General features: G+C 47.4%; 1 protein-coding gene and 1 long non-coding RNA gene across 6 annotated transcripts in view; one reads left to right on the top strand and one right to left on the bottom strand.

Annotated features, from left to right (window-relative positions):
• Positions 1 to 9305, bottom strand: part of CIPC (CLOCK interacting pacemaker) — an 18752-nt gene extending 9447 nt beyond the window's left edge. Inside the window, exons 1-2 of one of the 3 annotated variants that reach the window (XM_008536405.2) lie at positions 8592 to 9305; positions 2447 to 2634 (exon numbers count right to left, since the gene is read on the bottom strand). In XM_008536405.2, the coding sequence (XP_008534627.1) occupies positions 2447 to 2582 (136 nt within the window). In that variant the 5' untranslated portion in view covers positions 2583 to 2634; positions 8592 to 9305. Of the gene's footprint in view, positions 1 to 2446; positions 2635 to 8414 lie in introns of all 3 variants that reach the window. The other 2 variants (XM_070594298.1, XM_070594297.1) reach the window with 2 other exon arrangements.
• On the top strand, positions 8941 to 19274 carry LOC103561652 (uncharacterized). Of its 3 annotated transcripts, none has more exons than XR_011533061.1 (4): positions 8941 to 9036; positions 10064 to 10274; positions 11474 to 11650; positions 12777 to 15081. It is a non-coding gene; the product is annotated as an uncharacterized lncRNA (long non-coding RNA). The 3 variants fall into 3 exon arrangements; XR_011533062.1 differs by lacking the exon at positions 8941 to 9036 and adding an exon at positions 17531 to 19274 and having other exon boundaries at positions 9264 to 10274; positions 12777 to 14890; XR_547493.2 differs by lacking the exon at positions 8941 to 9036 and having other exon boundaries at positions 9319 to 10274.

The raw sequence follows: 19274 nt of genomic DNA, 5'->3' as shown, positions 1-19274 counted from the left end.
CCAGACTGTAGACATTCTACAAAAGAACAGGCCTAATTCATTCGAAGATGTCAATATCATTAAAAAAGAACGAAAAACAGGAAGAGAAGGGACAATGAGGGAGCTGTTCTAGACTAAATAAGACTGAAAAGACAGGACAACTAAACGAAATGCACAAGCCTCAACTGGATCCCGGATCCCAGACAGACAGACAAAAAGACAGACAGCTATAAATGACGCTACTGGAACAAGGGGAAAAATGGGAATGTGGACTGTAGGTAATTAATAACTATATTGACATTAAATTTCTTGCTTGGGTATACTGATAATGCACTTATGTAAAAAAAAATGGTATTTTAGGAGATTCACACAAAAGAACTTAGGGATAAAATGTCAAGTGTTTGCAACTTATTTTCAAACAGTTCAGCACATATAAATATATACATATATAAAATGTGTGTCTGTTGAGAGAGATAAAGCAAATATAGCAAAATGGTATCACTCAGTGGATCTGAAAGAAAGATATCTGTGGTATTCATTCACTTTTGTATAGCTTTGAAATTTTTCAAAATATAAAGTTAGGAAAATAATTGAAATGGAAAAAACTATCTTGGTTTTGCAAATGGCATCATATTCCAAGGTAGCTGGAATGATAACTCAGGCGGTGATGAAATCACTGGCACCTGGAGCGGGAGTGCCCGGACACATTCACTGGGGCCACTTTCTGGGGCATAATGAGTTTTGCGGGTTTTTGTTTTTGTTTTGCTGAGGAAGATTCACCCTGAGCTAACATCGATTGCCAATCTTCCTCTATTCTGTATGTGGGTCGCACCTAAGCACGGCTGCCGATGAGTGGTGTAGGTCTGGGCCCAGGAACTGAACCCGGGCCACTGAAGCAGAGTGGGCCAAACTTAACCACTAGGCCATGCGGCCAGCCCTGAGTTTGATCATTTTTAATACCACCATATGTTTGAACAGCACAATACTTTTTAAGGCACTTCTACTTAGAGAATAAAGAGACCACTAGAAGAACTATCCAGACTTTGGGACATTCTACAAGACAACTGGCCTGACAAAGTTGAAGTTGCCGGACGGAGAAGTGCCAAAATGTCAACAGCACCAGGAATAACAGGTGCTAGGGTTATGGATAATGTTTATTTTGCAGGTTCCTAAACTTCTAGGCTTCTATAATGAGCATGTATTACCTGCATGATACAAAAAACAGATGAAAAACAAACACGATGTTAAAAGAAAACAAAGAGACACTAGGCCTGCAACACTTCTGAAACCTGTCTAATCACACAGGTCACCAGAGGCACTTGCAGAGAAAATAGAACCCACACTGCAGACCCTCGCCATCCGTCTCCAGGAGAAGGGTCTCGACCAGTGTGTTTCACAGATGCCTCAGAGGAGCCTTATGATGAGACAAGCTTGGGAAACTGCCAAGAAACAGAGAGGAAAACCCAAAGGGCTACCAGTTGGCCAGCCCTTCCCTGGACTGTCCTTATTCTAATCCCTTGGTGGGTCTGTGCTGTTCCTCTCTCAGCAACAGTCTATTTATAATTCGGCTTCTCACGCAGCATGCCTACAGGGAGAAAATACACCAATCTAAGGATGAGAGCTCTCTAGTCTTCCTAACAGCTGCATTTCTCACTACAAATTAACAAATCAACAAGACGGACTGATTAGTCTCTGGGAGGCGAGACTGTATAAATTTCCTCTAGGAGAGGGCTCTACTCTCAGGATGCTGACCCAGCCAGAGTCCCCTGGCATCAGCCCTCTGTATCCCCTGGACCAAAGATGTTGACACTAGAGCCATATTCAAATCACGACCCTCAAATCTGGAAATTAAAGAGAGCCTCAGCACAAAAGTCAAGATTCACTGGGCATGCAGCTAGCGCTTTCAGGAGGGTTCAGGACAAACTAGTGAGGAAAACTGTGCTACTTTCTTGTCTCTCAGAGATTCGCAGGTTTGGAACGGGGTGGGGGCTCAGAGTCCAAACGCAAAATGCACAGACACCAGCCGGGATGGGTGTGGGGGAAACGTGTTTAAACCCAGCAAAATTACTTTCTCAGCAAAAACGTTATCTTAGACTATACACTACTTTTGTTTAATTTGTTACATGGTGACAACATGCAATAGTATTTTTCTTCCGGCAATGCAACTATTCTTATGAAAAAGGTGCTAAGACAACAGAATTATGAGTATTTAAATCTCTTTTTCTAGTAACCACTTGTAACAGCTGGAAATGTAAGATGAAAGATCATTCCCTCGGAAGGAACTGAGCCCAGGTGACTCTGATGGGTAGCCTGCCATATGGCATCAGGATTACTATTTTAAGAGAGCAGATAGTTATTTATCCTGCACGTGAAAGCGTTCCATCCTTATCACACAAATGGGGTTTAGGGAGGACGTTTTTCAGGCAAACCGCTCATTATAATGTAGAAAGACTAAAGCATTTTTAACCTGAAAATCCAGAGTCCTTATCTGACTCAGCAGCTGCCACACCGTGTTGACGGGCCACTTTCTTCATCTCGGCACCTTTGCCGAGCTTGGCCGAGAGTCTTCTGGGGCCTTCTCTGGATGGGTTTTTCCTCTCCATGTTTTACTAGGCCGGAAGTGGACTCATCAGTACTCTTTTCATCTGGATCGCCCTGTGAAAAACAACAATTACATAAGAAGCCACTGCCCAGAGGGCTGGCGCAGGTGAGCCACATGGTGAGTGAAGTCAGGGCAAAGGACATGGCCTCGCCCACTTCCTCTGTAGTTTCTGAGGCTTCAAAGTTTACCAACAGTAGAAGAGTTTCTGCCCAGAGGAGGTCACTGTCCTCTCGCTGCCCTCTGATTCCATTCTAGATTCAAGGCACACGTCCACATGCAGTGGAAGCTTTGTAAATTGCTAACAAAGGCACGTCTGATCAGGCTTCTCGGAATGGGTAACTAAGCCCCTGCTCCCCAAGGAGGAGAGGTCGTGCCCACCTGGACAGGCCAGCTTTCCCAGGCTGCAAGTGCGGGCCCTGACTTAGGCTGCCTCCCATAGTGCACTTTCTCAAATTAACCTTTTCCTTCTTTGGATGAGGTACTGAACAGAGTAAAAACAACTCCTTGTATACGCATGCTACATTTTGCCCTAAAAAGCACTTTTTTGCACAAGTAAGATCACAAATAACAAGCTGTGATTGTATAAAAGCCCGTAACATTGCTGCTATTCACGTTATCTCACCTGAGCCTCACGAGGGCCTCCTCAGCTGCCATCCCATTTTACAGAGGAAGAAGCTGAGCTCAGAGAAGTTACACTCAGTCATTTAAAACTATTTCTCAAGAGCCTGCTCTGAATCAGGCATTGTGCTAGGACTGGGGACAGAGTGAACAGAACGGACACGGTCACTACCTTCCTGGAGCTTCGGTCTAGAGAGAGACAGACACGAACCAAGTAACCATACAATTAGTTAACTGCTATTTTGATAAGAGCTCTGAAGCGGAGGGGCTAACAGTCTGGGGGCACAGGGAAGGGCAGGCTGCCCTGAGGCAGTGACCTCTAGCTGGGATCCGGAGGATGAGAGTTAGCCAGGGAAGGGGACGGGGCAAGTGTGGAGGCCCGAAGGGGGCAAGGAGCCTGACACCTTCTGAGAGCTGAAAGGCCAGGGAGGCCAGAGCACAGCGCGGGGGGTGGAGAAGGTCATGCTCTGATACTGGAGGGGTCAGTGGGTGATGGACAGGCAGTGCATTGTAACCCGTGTCGTAAAGACCTGGGTACGAAGAGCACTGGGAAACCATGGAAAAATTTTAACCAGAAGATTGACATGATCAATTTGCATTTTAAAAGCATTTTGGATGCTGGACTGAGACTGAAGTGGAGAGAGGCCAGAGCGGCAATGAGATTATCGGGGTGCTACCACAGTTGTCCAGGCGAACGGAGGTGGTGCCAGTGGAGACATATTAGGAGGCTGACTTGCTGGGGCTTGGTGAGCGTATGTTGGGGGGTAGATGGCGGTACCATCTTCTAAGATAGGGAGCCCAAGAAGAGCACAGAAGGGATTGGGTAGGGTGGCTAGGCTGGTTCAGTTTGGGCCACGTAGAAAGAAGCGAGTGGGTCGTCCAAGGGAGCTGCTGGGCGGGCTGTCACAGGTACGAGTCGGAAGCCCAGGAGAGAAGACTAGATTTGCCCTAGTGACATACAGCTTGTCCATGGCAGATCCAGAACTAGGCTAACAGTGCAAAGAATGAGAAAAATGAGCCCTTCAAAGGGCTGGCAGGGGCTGAGATCCTTCCAGATGTTTTAACAAGGCCATGAGGGTCACCAAGGAACGGCAGCTATAAGGCTGGCATGCTAAGAACACAGCATACTGCAGGGATCAAGAGAGGAGGCAGCCAAGAGAGAAAATGACATTAACAAAATTGGGTGGGTACTACGGGCTGAATGTTTGTGTTCCTGCAAATTCATATGTTGAAACCTAACCCCCAAAGAAGATGGTATTTGGGGCCTTGTGGAGGGGCTCAGGTCATGAGAGTGGACCCTCACAAATGGGATTAGTGCCTTATAAAGCTGTAGCCTGGTCGACCAGGAGAGGACAGTGAGAAGTCTGTGACCCGGAAGAGGACCCTCACTGGACTGCGTCAGCACTCTGAACTCGGACTACCACCCTCTAGAACTGTGAGAAATAAATTTCTGTGGTTTATAAGCTACCCAGTCTGTGGCATTTTGTTATAGCAGACTGAATGGACTGAGACAGCAGGTGTACGCAATGCCTGGTAACATCTGAAGACATGCGTGACTCCATCCATTTGTCCTTCTGAGTGGAGACACGAGCCCCTGCCAAACAGCACTGCACCTGGAATACCCCGAAATGCCACGTCTGAACATCCCCGCTAAGACAGGATCTAGTGAAGAACATCAACCACTCCAGAAGCAGGGGAGGGATTCAAAATAAACAGAAGACAGGGATGCTTATGAGCATCCTTGAGTGACCTTCTCGCTCAGACTTTTGCATTCAGTAGAAGGGGACTAAAGAGGACACATGCTGATTTTAATTTTAAGCATAGTTCCAAGGAAAAATTATTTTATGCCATATCTAACTCATTTAAGGGGACTGGCATCCCCATTCAATCCATGTGTAACCATGCACTCTTTGACAGGTCACGTTTAGTACTGTGTGCATAAAAGATCCACAATGGCACTGTCACATCTCGCACAGCACTGTGCAAAAGGAACGTCTCTCTGTTGGATGGCTATGAAGTGTGACAGCACAGACAATCCAGTTGAAAAAGTAGACTAAAATGTAAAACTGTATCTCTAATTAAATCAGAAGCCTTTTGTATGAAACTCAACAAATGAGCACAGTTTCATTTTCCTGAAATAATACTGTCTGAAGGTGAACAGGAGGCTTATTCAAAAGGGAAGCAGACGTAGCTTGCGGATGGGCAGGCAGACTTATTCGAGTCTGTCTCTGCTGTTGATTCAGATGAGGGAGGCAGCTCATGTTGCAACTAACTAAGAACTTGACAAAGTTTCCTAGTATCTTACTAAACATGGATTATTTTACGGGTTATTTTTTTTCCTTTTTCTCCCCAAAGCCCCCCAGTCCATAGCTGTCTATTTTCAGTTGTGGGTCCTTCTGGTTGTGCTATGTGGGGCACCACCTCAGCGTGGCCTGATGAGCGGTGCCATGTCCACGCCCAGGATCTGAACCGGTGAAACCCTGGGCCACAGAAGCGGAGCGCGTGAACTTACCCACTCGGCCGCGGGGCCGGCCCCTACAGGTATTTTAGATAAAGCATCCCAATCTAGTCTTCTACAACCCTTGTGACGAGACAACAAAAAAGATCTTGTTACTGTTTTTAAACTGTAGTCAACAGAGCTAAAGATACACAGCAATGTATTCTGGCTCATAGAGAATTTGCAGGACAATATTGATTGGGGAATCAAAACACTGAAACGTTGACAAACAGGTTAACAGGAGTACAGATGCAAAAATTTTAGATCCTGGGAATTGGTGGCAGTGGGAAATAAAGAACACATAATCTACTATAGGATAGTAACTTGACTACTTTGCATGTGAAAGTGACTAAAAACATGAATGCCTCTGTCCTAAGTAAAGTTCTCTTTAAGCAGCAGGAGGCCTTAGTGTCCCAGAGAGGTTCAAGTGGGATGGAGAATGAAGGGCTACATGCCACCTTGACCTCTCTTCTCTGAGAGAAGCAAGTCCCTCCAGGGAGTGGCACTGAGGACATCAATGAGGCTGTGAACAAGCGACCCACTCATACACAGCTCCATACGAGGCCCTCAACAAGAGAGAAGCAGACAGTGATGGCATTTACTACCAGAGCTCTCAAACCCAGGGCCGTGCAATGGCAGTCTGAAAACCTCAAGAAGATTCTTCCTCCTCTTTGGTATTATCTTACAATAAAGGTAGATGCTCATAAGCTGACTAGGGGTTGAAAACTGGGTTACCAAGCTCCTACCCGCTGAGCCATCTCAGCTGCCTGGCACAGACTGGAAACCACTAACACCGCTTTACAAACATCTCAGACCCCCACGTGCCTGACTCTGCATTAGAAGGCCTCCAACTTAAGCTCCCAAGTGTCAGACTTGACCCTAATCGGGCCTCTTATAAGTACATACGTAGCACGTTGTCCAAAAGGTTCCCAGAGAGACCAGTACACACTAAAACTCATAATGGAAAGTGAATCAATAAGCATAGAGGTTTCTATAAATAGGTATTAGATGAAATTCTAACAAGTGCTCCACAGCATTTGGCTCTTTTATTTTTGCACTTCTTACATCATGCACTTCTTACATTCTAATTATTTGTTTGTCTCCTCAACCTCAAGAGTTGTTTTTTCATCTCTGCAGCCTCAGCCCCCAGGAATTAATGTGTGAGGTACTCAGCAGAATAATAAATTCCAACAAATCTTCTGTCCTGCTGAGTCTTGCTGACAGCCCTAGCAGCTTAGTTGTCACCGAAATACGTGAACAGCTTGAAGGTCAAGATGCCGCATTTCCTAACACCATGGTCACCTCAAGATCTAACTGCCAGGTCTGGTCTCCCGCAGGAAACTGACCTCTCACCTACTCCTTACTCTAAGATGAAACCTCAGGGAGAAATCCACCAACCAAATCAAAGACTGGTCTAATGCACAGACAGTCTCTATGGAGATTTAGGCTTGTGATAAAAAGGAGACCCAAGGTTTACAAGAAAAGGATCTGAAATGCTGCTCTCAGACTTCTCCTTTTATAGATACTTGGCAACTTTCCTGAGAGCTCAAGTTCCTTTTAAAATGTGTCACGTGTATAACATGCGTGCGCAGACGGAGGTGTGAGGTGAAAGCACGAGCAGAGGCTTAAACACAATAAAGTGATAAGGCCACAGAAAATTAAGACCTTAACACCCAGAAAACCACGAGTAATCCCAGTGAGAATTATAAATACATTACTAGGTTTCTCTGAAGTCACTGTCTCTTGGTCTGCACATTCAGAGATACCATTCTGGGGGAATGTGTGCGCAATTTAACAGAGAACAACAACAAAAAAAACCCATCTACTGAAATCTCTAATATTCATCTTCCCCTTCACATCCATTTTCATTTCCCAACTTGGCTGCAAATTCAGGTCAAAAATCCTGAACCCTGATTCCATACAATGTCCTCTATTTGGAACCAGGTATGGCTCACTCCATTCTCCTCTTTCAAAGAGGAAATAATATCAGAGAACTTTCTCAAATCCCAGCTTTGAGAGGGCCCACAGTAACAGCGCCCACCCCCCCACTCGCACCAGCCCACGCTGCATCTGTGCCAGACAGCAGGAGCACCCTCCAGGCATCCACCAGCCTGCCAGCTCAGCAGGGCAGAACTGGGCAGACCCTAGGACTGTGCTGTGACTGGCATACTACCAGCCTCCCAGGCAAACGCCCAGGCAATGCCTACTGCCAGGACTTGGGCAATCACTGGCTGGGGCCTGTGCCCTGGGTCTGCAATTAGAGCTCCCCCCAACCCACCCACTAACCATTAATTCCTCACTTGGCACTACCCACGTACTCCCCCACCTCTCCTCTCCCTGGCACCACGCCTGGCAAGTTGGCCACCCAGGAGAAATAACCAGCAAAGGGAGTGACAGCAGGTCTCCAGAAAAGACAGCACACCTGTGCCCCGGGCCCAGAACGGGGCACTACCTCCACCCCGAAACTGGAGGCCCAGGACCCTCACCGGGTTACCAGCTCCCGCGCCCACTCACCTGCTCATACCCTGCACCCTGCTCACAGCCCGGCAGGCCTCCAGGCTCTCCCGGCGCCCGGAAGCCCAGCAGGGGAACAGGGCCCACCGCCCCAACGGTGTTCCCCCACCGACTCCTCGCACAAGCCCCCCAGGCCGGCCCCAGCCCCCTCCCCACCCGCGATGCCCTCTCCCACGCAGTCTCGCCCCTCCTAGCCAAACCCACCGACTCAATGCGGGAGGGACGCACCACCTCCCGCTCCAACCGTTTGGCCTTCTGTCTCCCGAGAGTCCCTGGTCTCTCTCTGGCCCACCTCGCTCCCCCTCTTCTCTCCCCTACTCCCACCTCCTTCCCCAGCTCCTCACCCAAACCCTGCCCCGCGCCCAGCAGTCCCTTCCTCACCTAGGGCCGGGGTCGCCGCTCCACGACCAGACTGGCGGGTCTGGTGGCGCATGCGCGAGCCCGGCCCCGCGGCTCCATGACAACCCCGTCGTCGCGGCGTCCCGAGCTATCCCAGCCGCCTCCCGCCCATTTCTCCTCCCCTGCCTCCGCGGGGCTTTCTCCAGCCACGTGACTCTGCTCGGAGGACCCTGCACCATAGAGACTGCCCGCTGTGCTCCTAGAAGGGCCCTAGGAGGCGCTCCTTGTTCCCGCCTCCGCCGGAAGGCGAGGCCGGCGCGCCTCTCGGGGGAGGGCGTGCGTCCCGACAGGACTGGCGCTCTCTCCGCAGAGGGCCGACGTCTCTATGGTCGGTCCCCCAGGCCCTGCCGCCATTTTGTACCGGGGACCTTGAGCGACGAGCCGCCGGGCAGGGTTTCGAGGCGGGGTTTGGAGAAGCCGGCAGCGGGTCGGCCTCTAGCACACATGGCGGGAGGCGTGGTTCTCCTGCGGGAGCGGTGGAGGGCGGCCGGAGGGAACGGCTCTTTCTGCTTGTCCGTTAGGGGTGGGGACCGGGACAGGCCATGCGAGCCGGTGGCGGGGCGGGGGCGTGGGAGGCAGCCGTGTCCCCACCGCCCCGCACGCGGCTCGCGCTTCTGTCACGCCTGTCGCGGCGGCTGGGGTGCGTCCCCGCCTACCTCTGGAGACAGGGCTCCGCGAGGCTGGGGCGCCGTCAGTATTTCTGTTGGATGGTTGCATATCATTTGATGTGTGACTCACTCTGTCCCGTGCGACTGTCCAAGATGTTGGGTTTTATATGGATGCTGTTTCTCATGCCAGCGCTTGGTGAAGCGTCACACACGTGGAACAGCTGAAGATTAAAAAAAGGGGTTGGGATCAGTTGAAGTTCTGATGCGTTGAGTCAGTGAGGGTTACTTCTTAGATTAGGAAATATTTCTACACGGGTGAATCTAAAGAGGCTGCAAGGTGGAGGCCAGATCTAGAGCTGCCCTGTCCAGTAGCAACCAGAGGATATTGAGCTCTTTAAAGTGAAAAAACTTCCGCCTCTCCGCTGCACTAGCCACATTCAAATCTTTATAACCATATACAGCTAATGGCTATCTTATTGGACAGCCGCATGCCAGTGTCGCAGAAAATTGAATTGGGTAGCTCCGATCTAGATGACGGGGAAAGGGGAAATCGCCCTCTGTTGGTAATCTAAGCCTTTCTGAGCGCTGAGAGGTCACCGTTAAATCACGGTAATTCTCCAGACACAGATAATGCTAATGCATTCCTAGATATGAATGCATTTATTAGCATAAGCTCTACCAACAAATAATAATTGAACGCCTACAGCATGTTAGGCTTTTGTTGAGGAGATGGAGGAAGTGAAAACAATAGTAAACAATTATCAAGTAATTAAGAGCCAGGCAGCGTTGCATGCATTCTCTTATGATGCCTCTAGAAATTTATAAGATCGGTGCTATTATTTCCAGTTTATAGAGGAGGGTGCTGAAGTTTATGCCGGTGATGACACACTACTAAACCCAGGATCTTAAGTGTTAAGCCATATTGCCTCTTTTTGAGGCAGAATAAAACAGTCTTTGCCTTCAAATAGCCTTAGAATCTGATATGGGAAATAAAGACCTGCTCTAGTAAACAGGATGAGAGAGAATCTGCTAAATGCCAGAGGATTTTGAAGAAAAGGTAATTAATAAAATCAAGGGAGTAAAACAATAACCTTCAGCTTGATTTTTGTTTGTTGTTGGAGGAGGAAGAGACCAGGAGCTAAAGCTTTAAGAAGGACAGATAAAAGTTGGATTTACAGTAATGGAAGTGGGTGAGAGCATCATACAGACTAGGCGAAAGAGAATTAATGAAATAAGCAAAAGCATGAGGATTATTTTAGTCCTCCAAAGGTGCAAATAAATCAAACTGCCGTGATTCTACTTACCTTACGAGCAGACAGCCATGCTGTATCGATAACTCGAACTTCAAAGACAAGTTTGGTCATGGAACCAAATGAATCAGACCAGTTTACTGAGAGCCATAATTTTTATTGAACCACTGTGTGGTTCTATGTAATTAGATGTATAGAATAAATAATTCATGAAACTGAATATTATAAAAATAATGGCCAAACCAATGTAAAAAGTTTTCTTCCTTTCTATGTTAATTCGCCAGAGTTTGTCAATCAGCATCTCTGTTGATGAGTTCTTTAATCTTCGCTGTCACACTCTGGTCTAGGCTAAGGTTCCCATGACGGAGAATGGGTTTCCAAGCGCCACTTCTTGCTGTAGAGTCCTTTCTAATTTGAGTCCTCGGTACCAGTTGTGGTTCAAGGCTCATTTTGCCACCATCACTGCCAGCAGGGGGAGACCTGCTCCCTTAAATGCTACACTTAAGGATTTGCGAATCAGCCGCTTTTCCTTTCTCCTGTCACAGAGTGGACAGACTGGAGGTCAGAAACTGTGCCTCCGCCCAGCCTATTTCATTAATTTGTTACCCTGCCCGCTTCGTGTGAGGATTTGAGTTTTCAACCCTGCCATGAAGAGTTAACCCTGTGTTGAGCTTTATTTGAAGATATTTTAAAGTATACAGTATATTGTATACTTTAAAATATCTATAAATAAGTGTTTAATACTTTAATATTTAATATTGAATTTAAAATTAAAGTTATTTTAAAATTATTTGAAAGTAGTTAAGATAGTATAACAGCAGTGGAAGTATTCAAAAGATCTGGTTTCAAATGCCAGCTCCTATCAATATCATTTTTTAAAGGAAGGGGCATTTCAACATCTTACCCACATATACTCAGGGAGGGAGATAGGCTGTGAGCTCACAATTTAAAAATTGAATAATTTCTGCTTTATGAAAAACTCACTGCATTATTCTTATCTTTCCAGTTTTGCTGAGGAGCAGTGAAAACATTGCCATGAGGCTGGCATTTGAGAACCATCTACTTTATTTTTCTGAACTGTAGCTTGGCCATCTGTCAAATAGTTATACTCTTGGCTGAAGTTAGCATCTAGCCTTACTGGTGCTCACCACTTCACACTTTTTCAAGAGGATTTGATGGAATGGTAGGTGTGCAGATGCTCCAGAATCCCAGAGCCATGGGTCAGTGAGAGAAGGGGAGAGGGGCTCCGGCCTGTGTGTGGGCAGAGGGAGCTACATGTCCCAGGCTGGCAGAGAGAGGTGGACGATAGCGGGATGTGTGATCTTTTCCTTAGCAGTCAGGTGAGTAGGCGCCCCCAGCAGCTAGGTTGGTTCTTGGCTCAGATTCTTACGGGCTCTCTGGAAGAGCAGGAACAATAAAAGGATAACATTCAAGTTATAGTCAGGACAGTAATTTATAGGCACAGATTTTATTTCAAGGGCAATGGAAACCCCTCACAAATAATTCTCCATCATCTTGCCAATACCTGAAATTCCTTTTAAGTATAATTGCTCAAGATGCAAATACTCTAGAACCCAAGACAAATTCTTTCATAGTAACAGCTAACAGAGTGCTTACTATTTGCCGGACACTATCCTAAGTGATTGGCCTAGATTTACTCATGTAATCCTCACGCAGTCCTATGAGATGAACGTGGTATCATTATTCTCATTTTACGGAGGAGGAAAGCAAGGTAAAGAGGCCATGTCACTTGCCGAGCTCACTGGTGGTAAGTGATGGAGCCAGAATTTGAATTGCAGAGTCCCTGCTTTTAGCCACCCTGCCAGACTGCCTCCATGTTAAAGTGGAAATGGTACCACCATGCCCTTTCCTGCCGTGCTAAGGAGGAGGCTCATGGGGAGCTGGAGGGCAGTAGGTACAGACACGTGTGTGGGAAAGGATGCCAGGGATGGAGACTGGGCACTGAATAGGCAAGCTTTGCAGAAGACACCTCCATCTGGTCCTCTTTCTTTCACTCGGCACTTGGTAGAGATATTTCTTGTGTGGGGGGTATGTACTGGTTTCAACCCACGTTTCTTCCCACACCACTCAGCAGTGCCTTTTACTTGTTAGATACCCTATCTAGAATCTTTTTAGTGGAAAGATTTTAAAAGTGTCATCTCCCCCCACTAAATGTGAAGTCTTTGATTTAAACTCTCAACTTCTTTCTTTCTCTAGATGACCCAGAAAGCTGTGCAGTTGCCCCTTTGTGTGGAACCATCTGATTTTTGACTTATAGGTTCTCCTTGGCCTTGTATCTTGCCTTGCAGGTTTCCCTCCCTTCTGTAAACAGCCTCTGGACTCCAGCTGAGTTCCCCGGCATGGCATTGCCGAAAGGCAGGGAAGACAGGCCGCCACAGCAGAACGCCAGACGGACCTGGGGCTCTTGAGCAGAACCTGACACTTCAGTAATAGGAAGCTGGCTACAAAGCCCAAGGTCAGGAGCAGCCTCCGCACAAACATTAATTATTCCCCAGATTGGACACATTCTGTCTCCTGTGGCTTCATCCAGACTGGTTTGCACTGTGATTTCTCGCGTACCGATCTGTCTCCCCCACTGGAGCCTGAGCTCCTTCAGGGCAGGAATTATATCTAATGTTTTTCTCCCACAAAGCAAATTCTACATAGTAAGTGTTCAACCAACTTGACATCAATGGGACCCCAGCTTCCTGAAAATTTAACAGTGGGCTCACACATCACTGACAGGACTCCAGAGAAGGAAGACACCACCAACCAGGGGAGGGAGTCGCTTCCAGGACATGGTACAAGGACCAACTGGAGATCTCCTTTTCTTTTGTCAGTTCCCTGACACGGTCTGCTCTCTGCCACCTCCACACCTTGTGCACATAACCATATGTGTCATTTGAGGCATATGAGAAGGAGGAGCGAAGGGAGCCGCTGCTGACAGGTTTGCTCCACACTTGGAATTCTGCCACAGAAATTCCAGAGCCTCTGTTGCTCCTCCTGCCCCACCCCACCCCACCCCTAGTCATTGGAAGATCTTTTCCATCAGAGCATTTGCTCAAGAATGCCCTTGCATCGTCCTCCCTAACGTTTGATTTGACTCTTGGCTGACTCTGTTTGGAATTCCATTAAGACTCCTAAAAGCTGGTGGGCAGTGGAGATGTCGGATGTGGTGGCTTTACTTTGCAGACAGAGACGTGCCCAGGACCTTTGCACACTGGCCAGGCAGGGCTGGTCCCTGCGACAGGCTTCACTCCACAGGGTTGGCCGCCTGGGCTTGTTTGAGTCAACCTCACAACAGTTTGGATAAATGGGCCCCGGATGTTGGGTGGATGCCTTGCCCCGATGTTCACCAAAACTACATGGCTAATTTTATCTCGATTCAGAATCTGCTTTCTCTGCCACTGATTGCCTGATTGGGGAGACCAGGATCTCAAAGTTAAATCTCAAACAGGAGACTGAAAAGCAAGCAATTTCCAAGGAAGACTTCAATATATTCATGGGAGTAGGGGGTGGGCAAATATTCTCTTTAAAAAAAAAACCTGGTGGGGGGAGTTCTTTTAGAAATTCATGTGAAAAAGAGAAATCCTCTTAGCTTCCCAAATTTGAAGTGGCATTTAAATTTAAGTTCTCTTTTACTTAATGTCAGAGAAGCTTTGAGACAGTCCTTATTCATCCTCCAATGCTTTATCGTGTTTTCAGCCTGTTTCAAAGGCAGCCATGTCAGTACGTGCCGTGGAGTGGAGTCTTCACAAGGCAGCTCATTTGCCTGAAATGGCTAGGAAATCACATCCAAACAAAGAAATTACTAAGAGCATTTTCTTCAGGTATAAAAAAGTGTGGTTTATTCACCCAGAACTTGGTTTTCTTTGAGGTGTTGAGTGTCCCTTTTGAGACTTAAAATGCTGCTTTCATCTGGTGAAATCTCATCCCAGCTGGAGTCATGGACACGCTGATCTGGAGCCCTTATTGACTTGACAGCCATCCACATGCAGAACTACAGTGCTTTTGGCCGCCTGCTTTGTGGGCAGGGATAACAGGATAACCCACAGGATTTACCCACAGGGTAAATGCAAGAAAATTCACTGGAATGTCTTGTGCTAATAATTTAACAAAATTCTCCCTCCGGCACTTTCTGACAGGGCATGGGGATTTTCTCCACTGTCATCACACTTCAGGAGCGATTGTGTCATCCAGGTGCAGGTGTTCTTGGCTGTCCTTTACCTGTTGTCTCCTCCTGTCACAAATAGCCCGGAAAGAAGATGACTGGTCCATCTCTATTAATGGGGAATTACCAAGTGGTTGCCTAGCAACTGGCACAGGGCATCAATATGGTCTCTGTGGTGGAATGTAGAGTGGTTGGCTCGCCTTTCAAGAATGACTGTATTTGCATATTTCTTTTGGGCTTCTAGAAAAATAGGTATGTTTTCCTGGATTTGAGGCTATTAAAATGGCCTTTTGTATTGCTTTACCCCAGTGTTCATCTTATAGTGGCCCAGTATCATAAAAAGTGACAACTATCTGATCAAATCATTAATACAGCAATTGCTTCAATTAAATTCAATTCAGTAAGCATCTTCTACGTACCAGATACAATGCTAGATACTGCAAGGACTTATAAGGATAAATAAGTATGGTCCCTGGTCTCAGGAGCTCATGTGTTTAATAGATATGTATACATCATTTATTTACACGTGTGAAACAGACAGCTATGATGTATATGTAAAATTAAGGTATTTTTATTTGGAAGGTTTCCTTTGTGTTTGATCAAAGGATTTTTCACTTTTATTTAGATTCCTACCTTTATAGCTTACAGCTGCAATCAGTTCAAAAAGCTGCAATCAGTTCAAAATCACTTTTAAGACATGCTCTTACTGGAATCTCAGTAATTAGCAGCTCTTAAATAGCTCTTGTTGGAGCTGACACTGCCAGTGTATTCGGGCGCTGCCCTGCGTCTGTTCTGTAGTCTTCCTGCGTAATTGCTTGTGAGCTGTTCACAGCCTCCCCGCCTCTATTTTACACATTCCAGTTTAAAAAGAAGTCCCTTGCCTTTCTTTGTCTACTTTGCAGCATGCGATCAGCCTCTGTGCACTTAAGGAGGGACTTTGGAATGTTCCAGATCTTGCATCAGGGAGTCCTTTGATCACTTGAGCTAACTTCTTTCCCACTGGGGAGGCAGTTGCTATACAAAGGGGTTGACTAGCCCCTTTCCCTTGAGTTGATTTGTCTGCTGGATTGGTTTGGCATCTTCTTCTTCTTCAGGAAGGTGCCAAGGTATGGTGTGAAGCAACTGTTCCCGACAGCAGTGGTGCACAATGCTGTGCACACTCATTCGATGCCCCTCCTGAGTGGACGATATCGGGAATCCACAAAGAAAAGAGGAGGCTCTTATGGGTTGTTGTACTGTGGCACCAGGATGCTCCGACACCACCTTGCGTTAGCGCTCTGTGGCTTCTCTGTTGCCCTCCCAGATCCCAATGCAGGGCCTGCATTTTGCTCGTTTTCTCCACTATCCACCTCTCTCAGATCCTTTGCCATTCTTGAGAAATCATTCAGACCTCTTGTCTTCACGCAGAGCACCTGCCCTTTGCTTCCAGACCCAATGGCACGCAGAAGTTAGGGGACAAAGGGGAGAAGGGGCCTTATGGGACCAGCCCCTGTACAGATGTTCTCTTGATGCTTCCTCCTTTCATCCTCATAACAGTTTCTCTGGAGCCCCTCGTAGCCCAGGCCACAGACGAAGCTCAAAAAGTGCTAACACATATTGCTCTAAAGAGTACTAACATATTCTCCTGTCTCAAGACAGCTTTTCACTTATGATCAGACCAAGCGATATTGACTATGTACTAGGTACCTCCTAAGGGTCAGGGACACTGTGGAGAATAAGACACAGTCTCTACCCCTGAGAAGTTCACAGCTGGGTTTTGTTAAGTGCTGTAACGACGAAATGGAACACACACGGAAGGTCAGTGGATTTAGGTGTAGGGTGGGCGTTCAGGAAAAGAGATATGGGGCACCATTTCAACTAGACCTGGGAGGCTGGCAGACCAGGGGGCCTCTCTATTTACCTTTAAAAATGGCCATAGAGCAGAGAAGCTGTTTCCCTTTGATGTTGGGAAATCCTTTACTGCTCTAATCTAAATCCTTTACGCTGCTGCAGTTTACCCCATATTCCGCCTCATTCCAACTTTAGTTGGAATAGCAAAAACCTCTGCCTAATAACCTAGTCATGCAGAAGCCTTTAGCAAATCATATCTGGTACTCTACCCTAACATGGGAAAAACTGTTTATTTTCCTCCTACCCCAAAACCCTGTGGCTAGACTTCTCTAGCCACTGCCCCCACGAAGGATAGGGGGAGGCAGGGCCATGAGTTAGTGGGAATTCTGCCCCAGATCTGCACTATAAGCATCTTTCATGGCATTTTCACTAAAGACAGGATTTTTGAATTTGAATGACATAGAGAAGAGAAGACTAAAGGGCAGTGTTTCACAACACCCTGCTACCAGACTTCACCAGCCTGCAGGTGCCATGAGGTCCTACTGACATCCAGACCTCAATTTCTTTAACTCTGAGTCCCCCACAAAGGTCTGTAGAACTTGCTACTCATCCCTTCTCCCTGCCAACTCTTCCTCAGCTATTTCTGGATGCCCCTGAGGTATCTCCCATAGGTTCATGGGCAGACCCACCCTGCTGTCCCACTGCCACCTCCCCACTGGCAGTCCATCCTTCACGGCCCCTTAAAAGAGATGCTTATCAACATGTGTGTCCGCTGGAAGAACACCGTTCTTCTAATGGTCACTCCTGTTGCTCTGCTAGACACAGCATCCTCTCCTGGGGCCACTCTAACCCACCAACGTGGCAAAGTGGAGGGTGGGTAGAGCGTTGGAAACAAACGACCTTCTCAGTGATTGGCTGTACTGTGACCTGTGTCCCAAAGCAAAACTGCTTGTATCTTTAGTACTCAAAGTCTTACATGATTACTTCTCTTTTCATTATCACCCTAACTCTTCCCTCACTGGGGCTCGAAATGGTGCTGATAATGTCTGCCCTCCTTTCCAGGTTCGTGAGAATGGCATGAGAGAAAAATAATAATATAAATAAAAAGCGCTTTGCAAGCTGTCAAGTGTTTGTTATTCTCTAAAGGCAAGCTGGAAGAAACCACAGCAGCCCAGTCACATCAATGCTGGGAGGATGCTCTGTGTCCACACATCACGCCACCTTGTGTCTCCAGCACCAATGTGAGGCCTGGAACTACCACGACCCATCCTGATATACTATCTTGTCTTAAGGCACAGTGGGAAATCCAGTCTGGTGAGGCCAGCCCTGGAACCTGAGAGAGTGGGAACGACTGGGACTAGACGAATGTGTGAGTGCTCACTGACACGGAGCGCCAAATCCCCTTCTCCATCAGAAGCCGACTCTTCGGAACCACTTCTCATCTCAGAATCGTGGCTGTAGTTTTCCCCAGCAGTTATCAGTCTTCATGCCAAGAGCACTGGTGATGCAGCATATCTTAAAAGAGTATTTCACTATTATCTCTGGGATTTTTTCCAAGTCACCGACACTGTTTCTTCAAGTTTTGATGCTGGCACTTTCTTGATCTTACCAGAAGGATCCTGCATATGCAAGAAGTGTCAAACAAAGCACCAAAATATATCACGATAAGAAAAGGAATGCTATAATTGTGTCATATCCTTGGAAAGTCCAGAATGTGTCACCAAATGGTCATGACTTTGGCATTAAAAAAGGTTTTGTGGGACGACTGGCTTCCACCAAGACCTAACCCCAGCGGCAAAGGCTGCTCCAAGTCTAGGCATGCCTCACCCGTCTCCCAAATGGGTTGGGGAGCTCTGAAGTTCTCTGCACTGGATGATGGTTGGAATTATAGCAGTAGACAGATTGGCCTTAAATTGATTTTGATATAAAGGTTCTGTTGACACGGATCTGGTCCCATTACCTGCCATTTCCCACTCAGAACCTTGTCCCTTTTGCTGTTTCTGTATAATATTTGTCCTGCACATCTTATAGCCTGTTGCTCACCCATTCACAGCTCCTTTGCTGGTCCCCTGGCTCATGGCGAAGGTCGTGGCCCCAGGAATGAGGTGGGGGGTGGGGGTCCCATTCCCCTCCCCCCCATGTTTCCCCCGCGGGCTGAGTTCCAGTGCTCGTTCGTTTTGCACCCCTTTCCTCCCATGGTCTTCTCATCCTCTTCCTCCCTTACAGCCAGACTCCCATCCCTTCAGTCAGTTCCACCCCGCAAGGCGATCCACCGGCCCCTCCCCTCTGGCTGATGCGGACCTAAGGGCCTCCCGCACCAGAGCACCCAGGGCGGTGGGGGACAGGGCGCAGGTGGCGAGGACGCCCCAACTGCATGTGCGCAGGCGCGGCCAGCCCTGCACTCCCCAGGACTTGGGAGAGGGGTGGCGGCCGCTGGGTCGTGCTCTGCTCTTTGGAAAAAGGGACTCTTCAGCGAAGGGACCTGCCAAAGTCTGGAAAACAAGTCAGCAACTCACTTTACACCATCTTCAAATGGCGAAAGAAACTGTGAAAACCAGCTTTTATGGTCTAAGTATATTCTAAGTTCAAAACCTAAGTGTTCTGTTACCACTGTTACTTGTTTAAAAATCCCTCTTTCATGAACTTTGGCCAACGAGGGTATCTGGGATTGGAAACACATGGGATCTCTATCAAAGGAACCCAAAACATCACTTCCATACAATATGCAATTTCTGGAACGGAGATAAAGCCTCAATAAACGTCAATCAATAGTCTGCAACAAAGGCAAATAAAGGCTTAAGAAGAA

The sequence above is a fragment of the Equus przewalskii genome, chromosome 25 (assembly GCF_037783145.1).
Source record: "Equus przewalskii isolate Varuska chromosome 25, EquPr2, whole genome shotgun sequence".
NCBI classification, from domain to species: domain Eukaryota; kingdom Metazoa; phylum Chordata; class Mammalia; order Perissodactyla; family Equidae; genus Equus; species Equus przewalskii.
The sequence above is the reverse complement of the archived record's forward strand: the minus strand, read 5'-3'. Positions and strand labels throughout refer to the sequence as shown.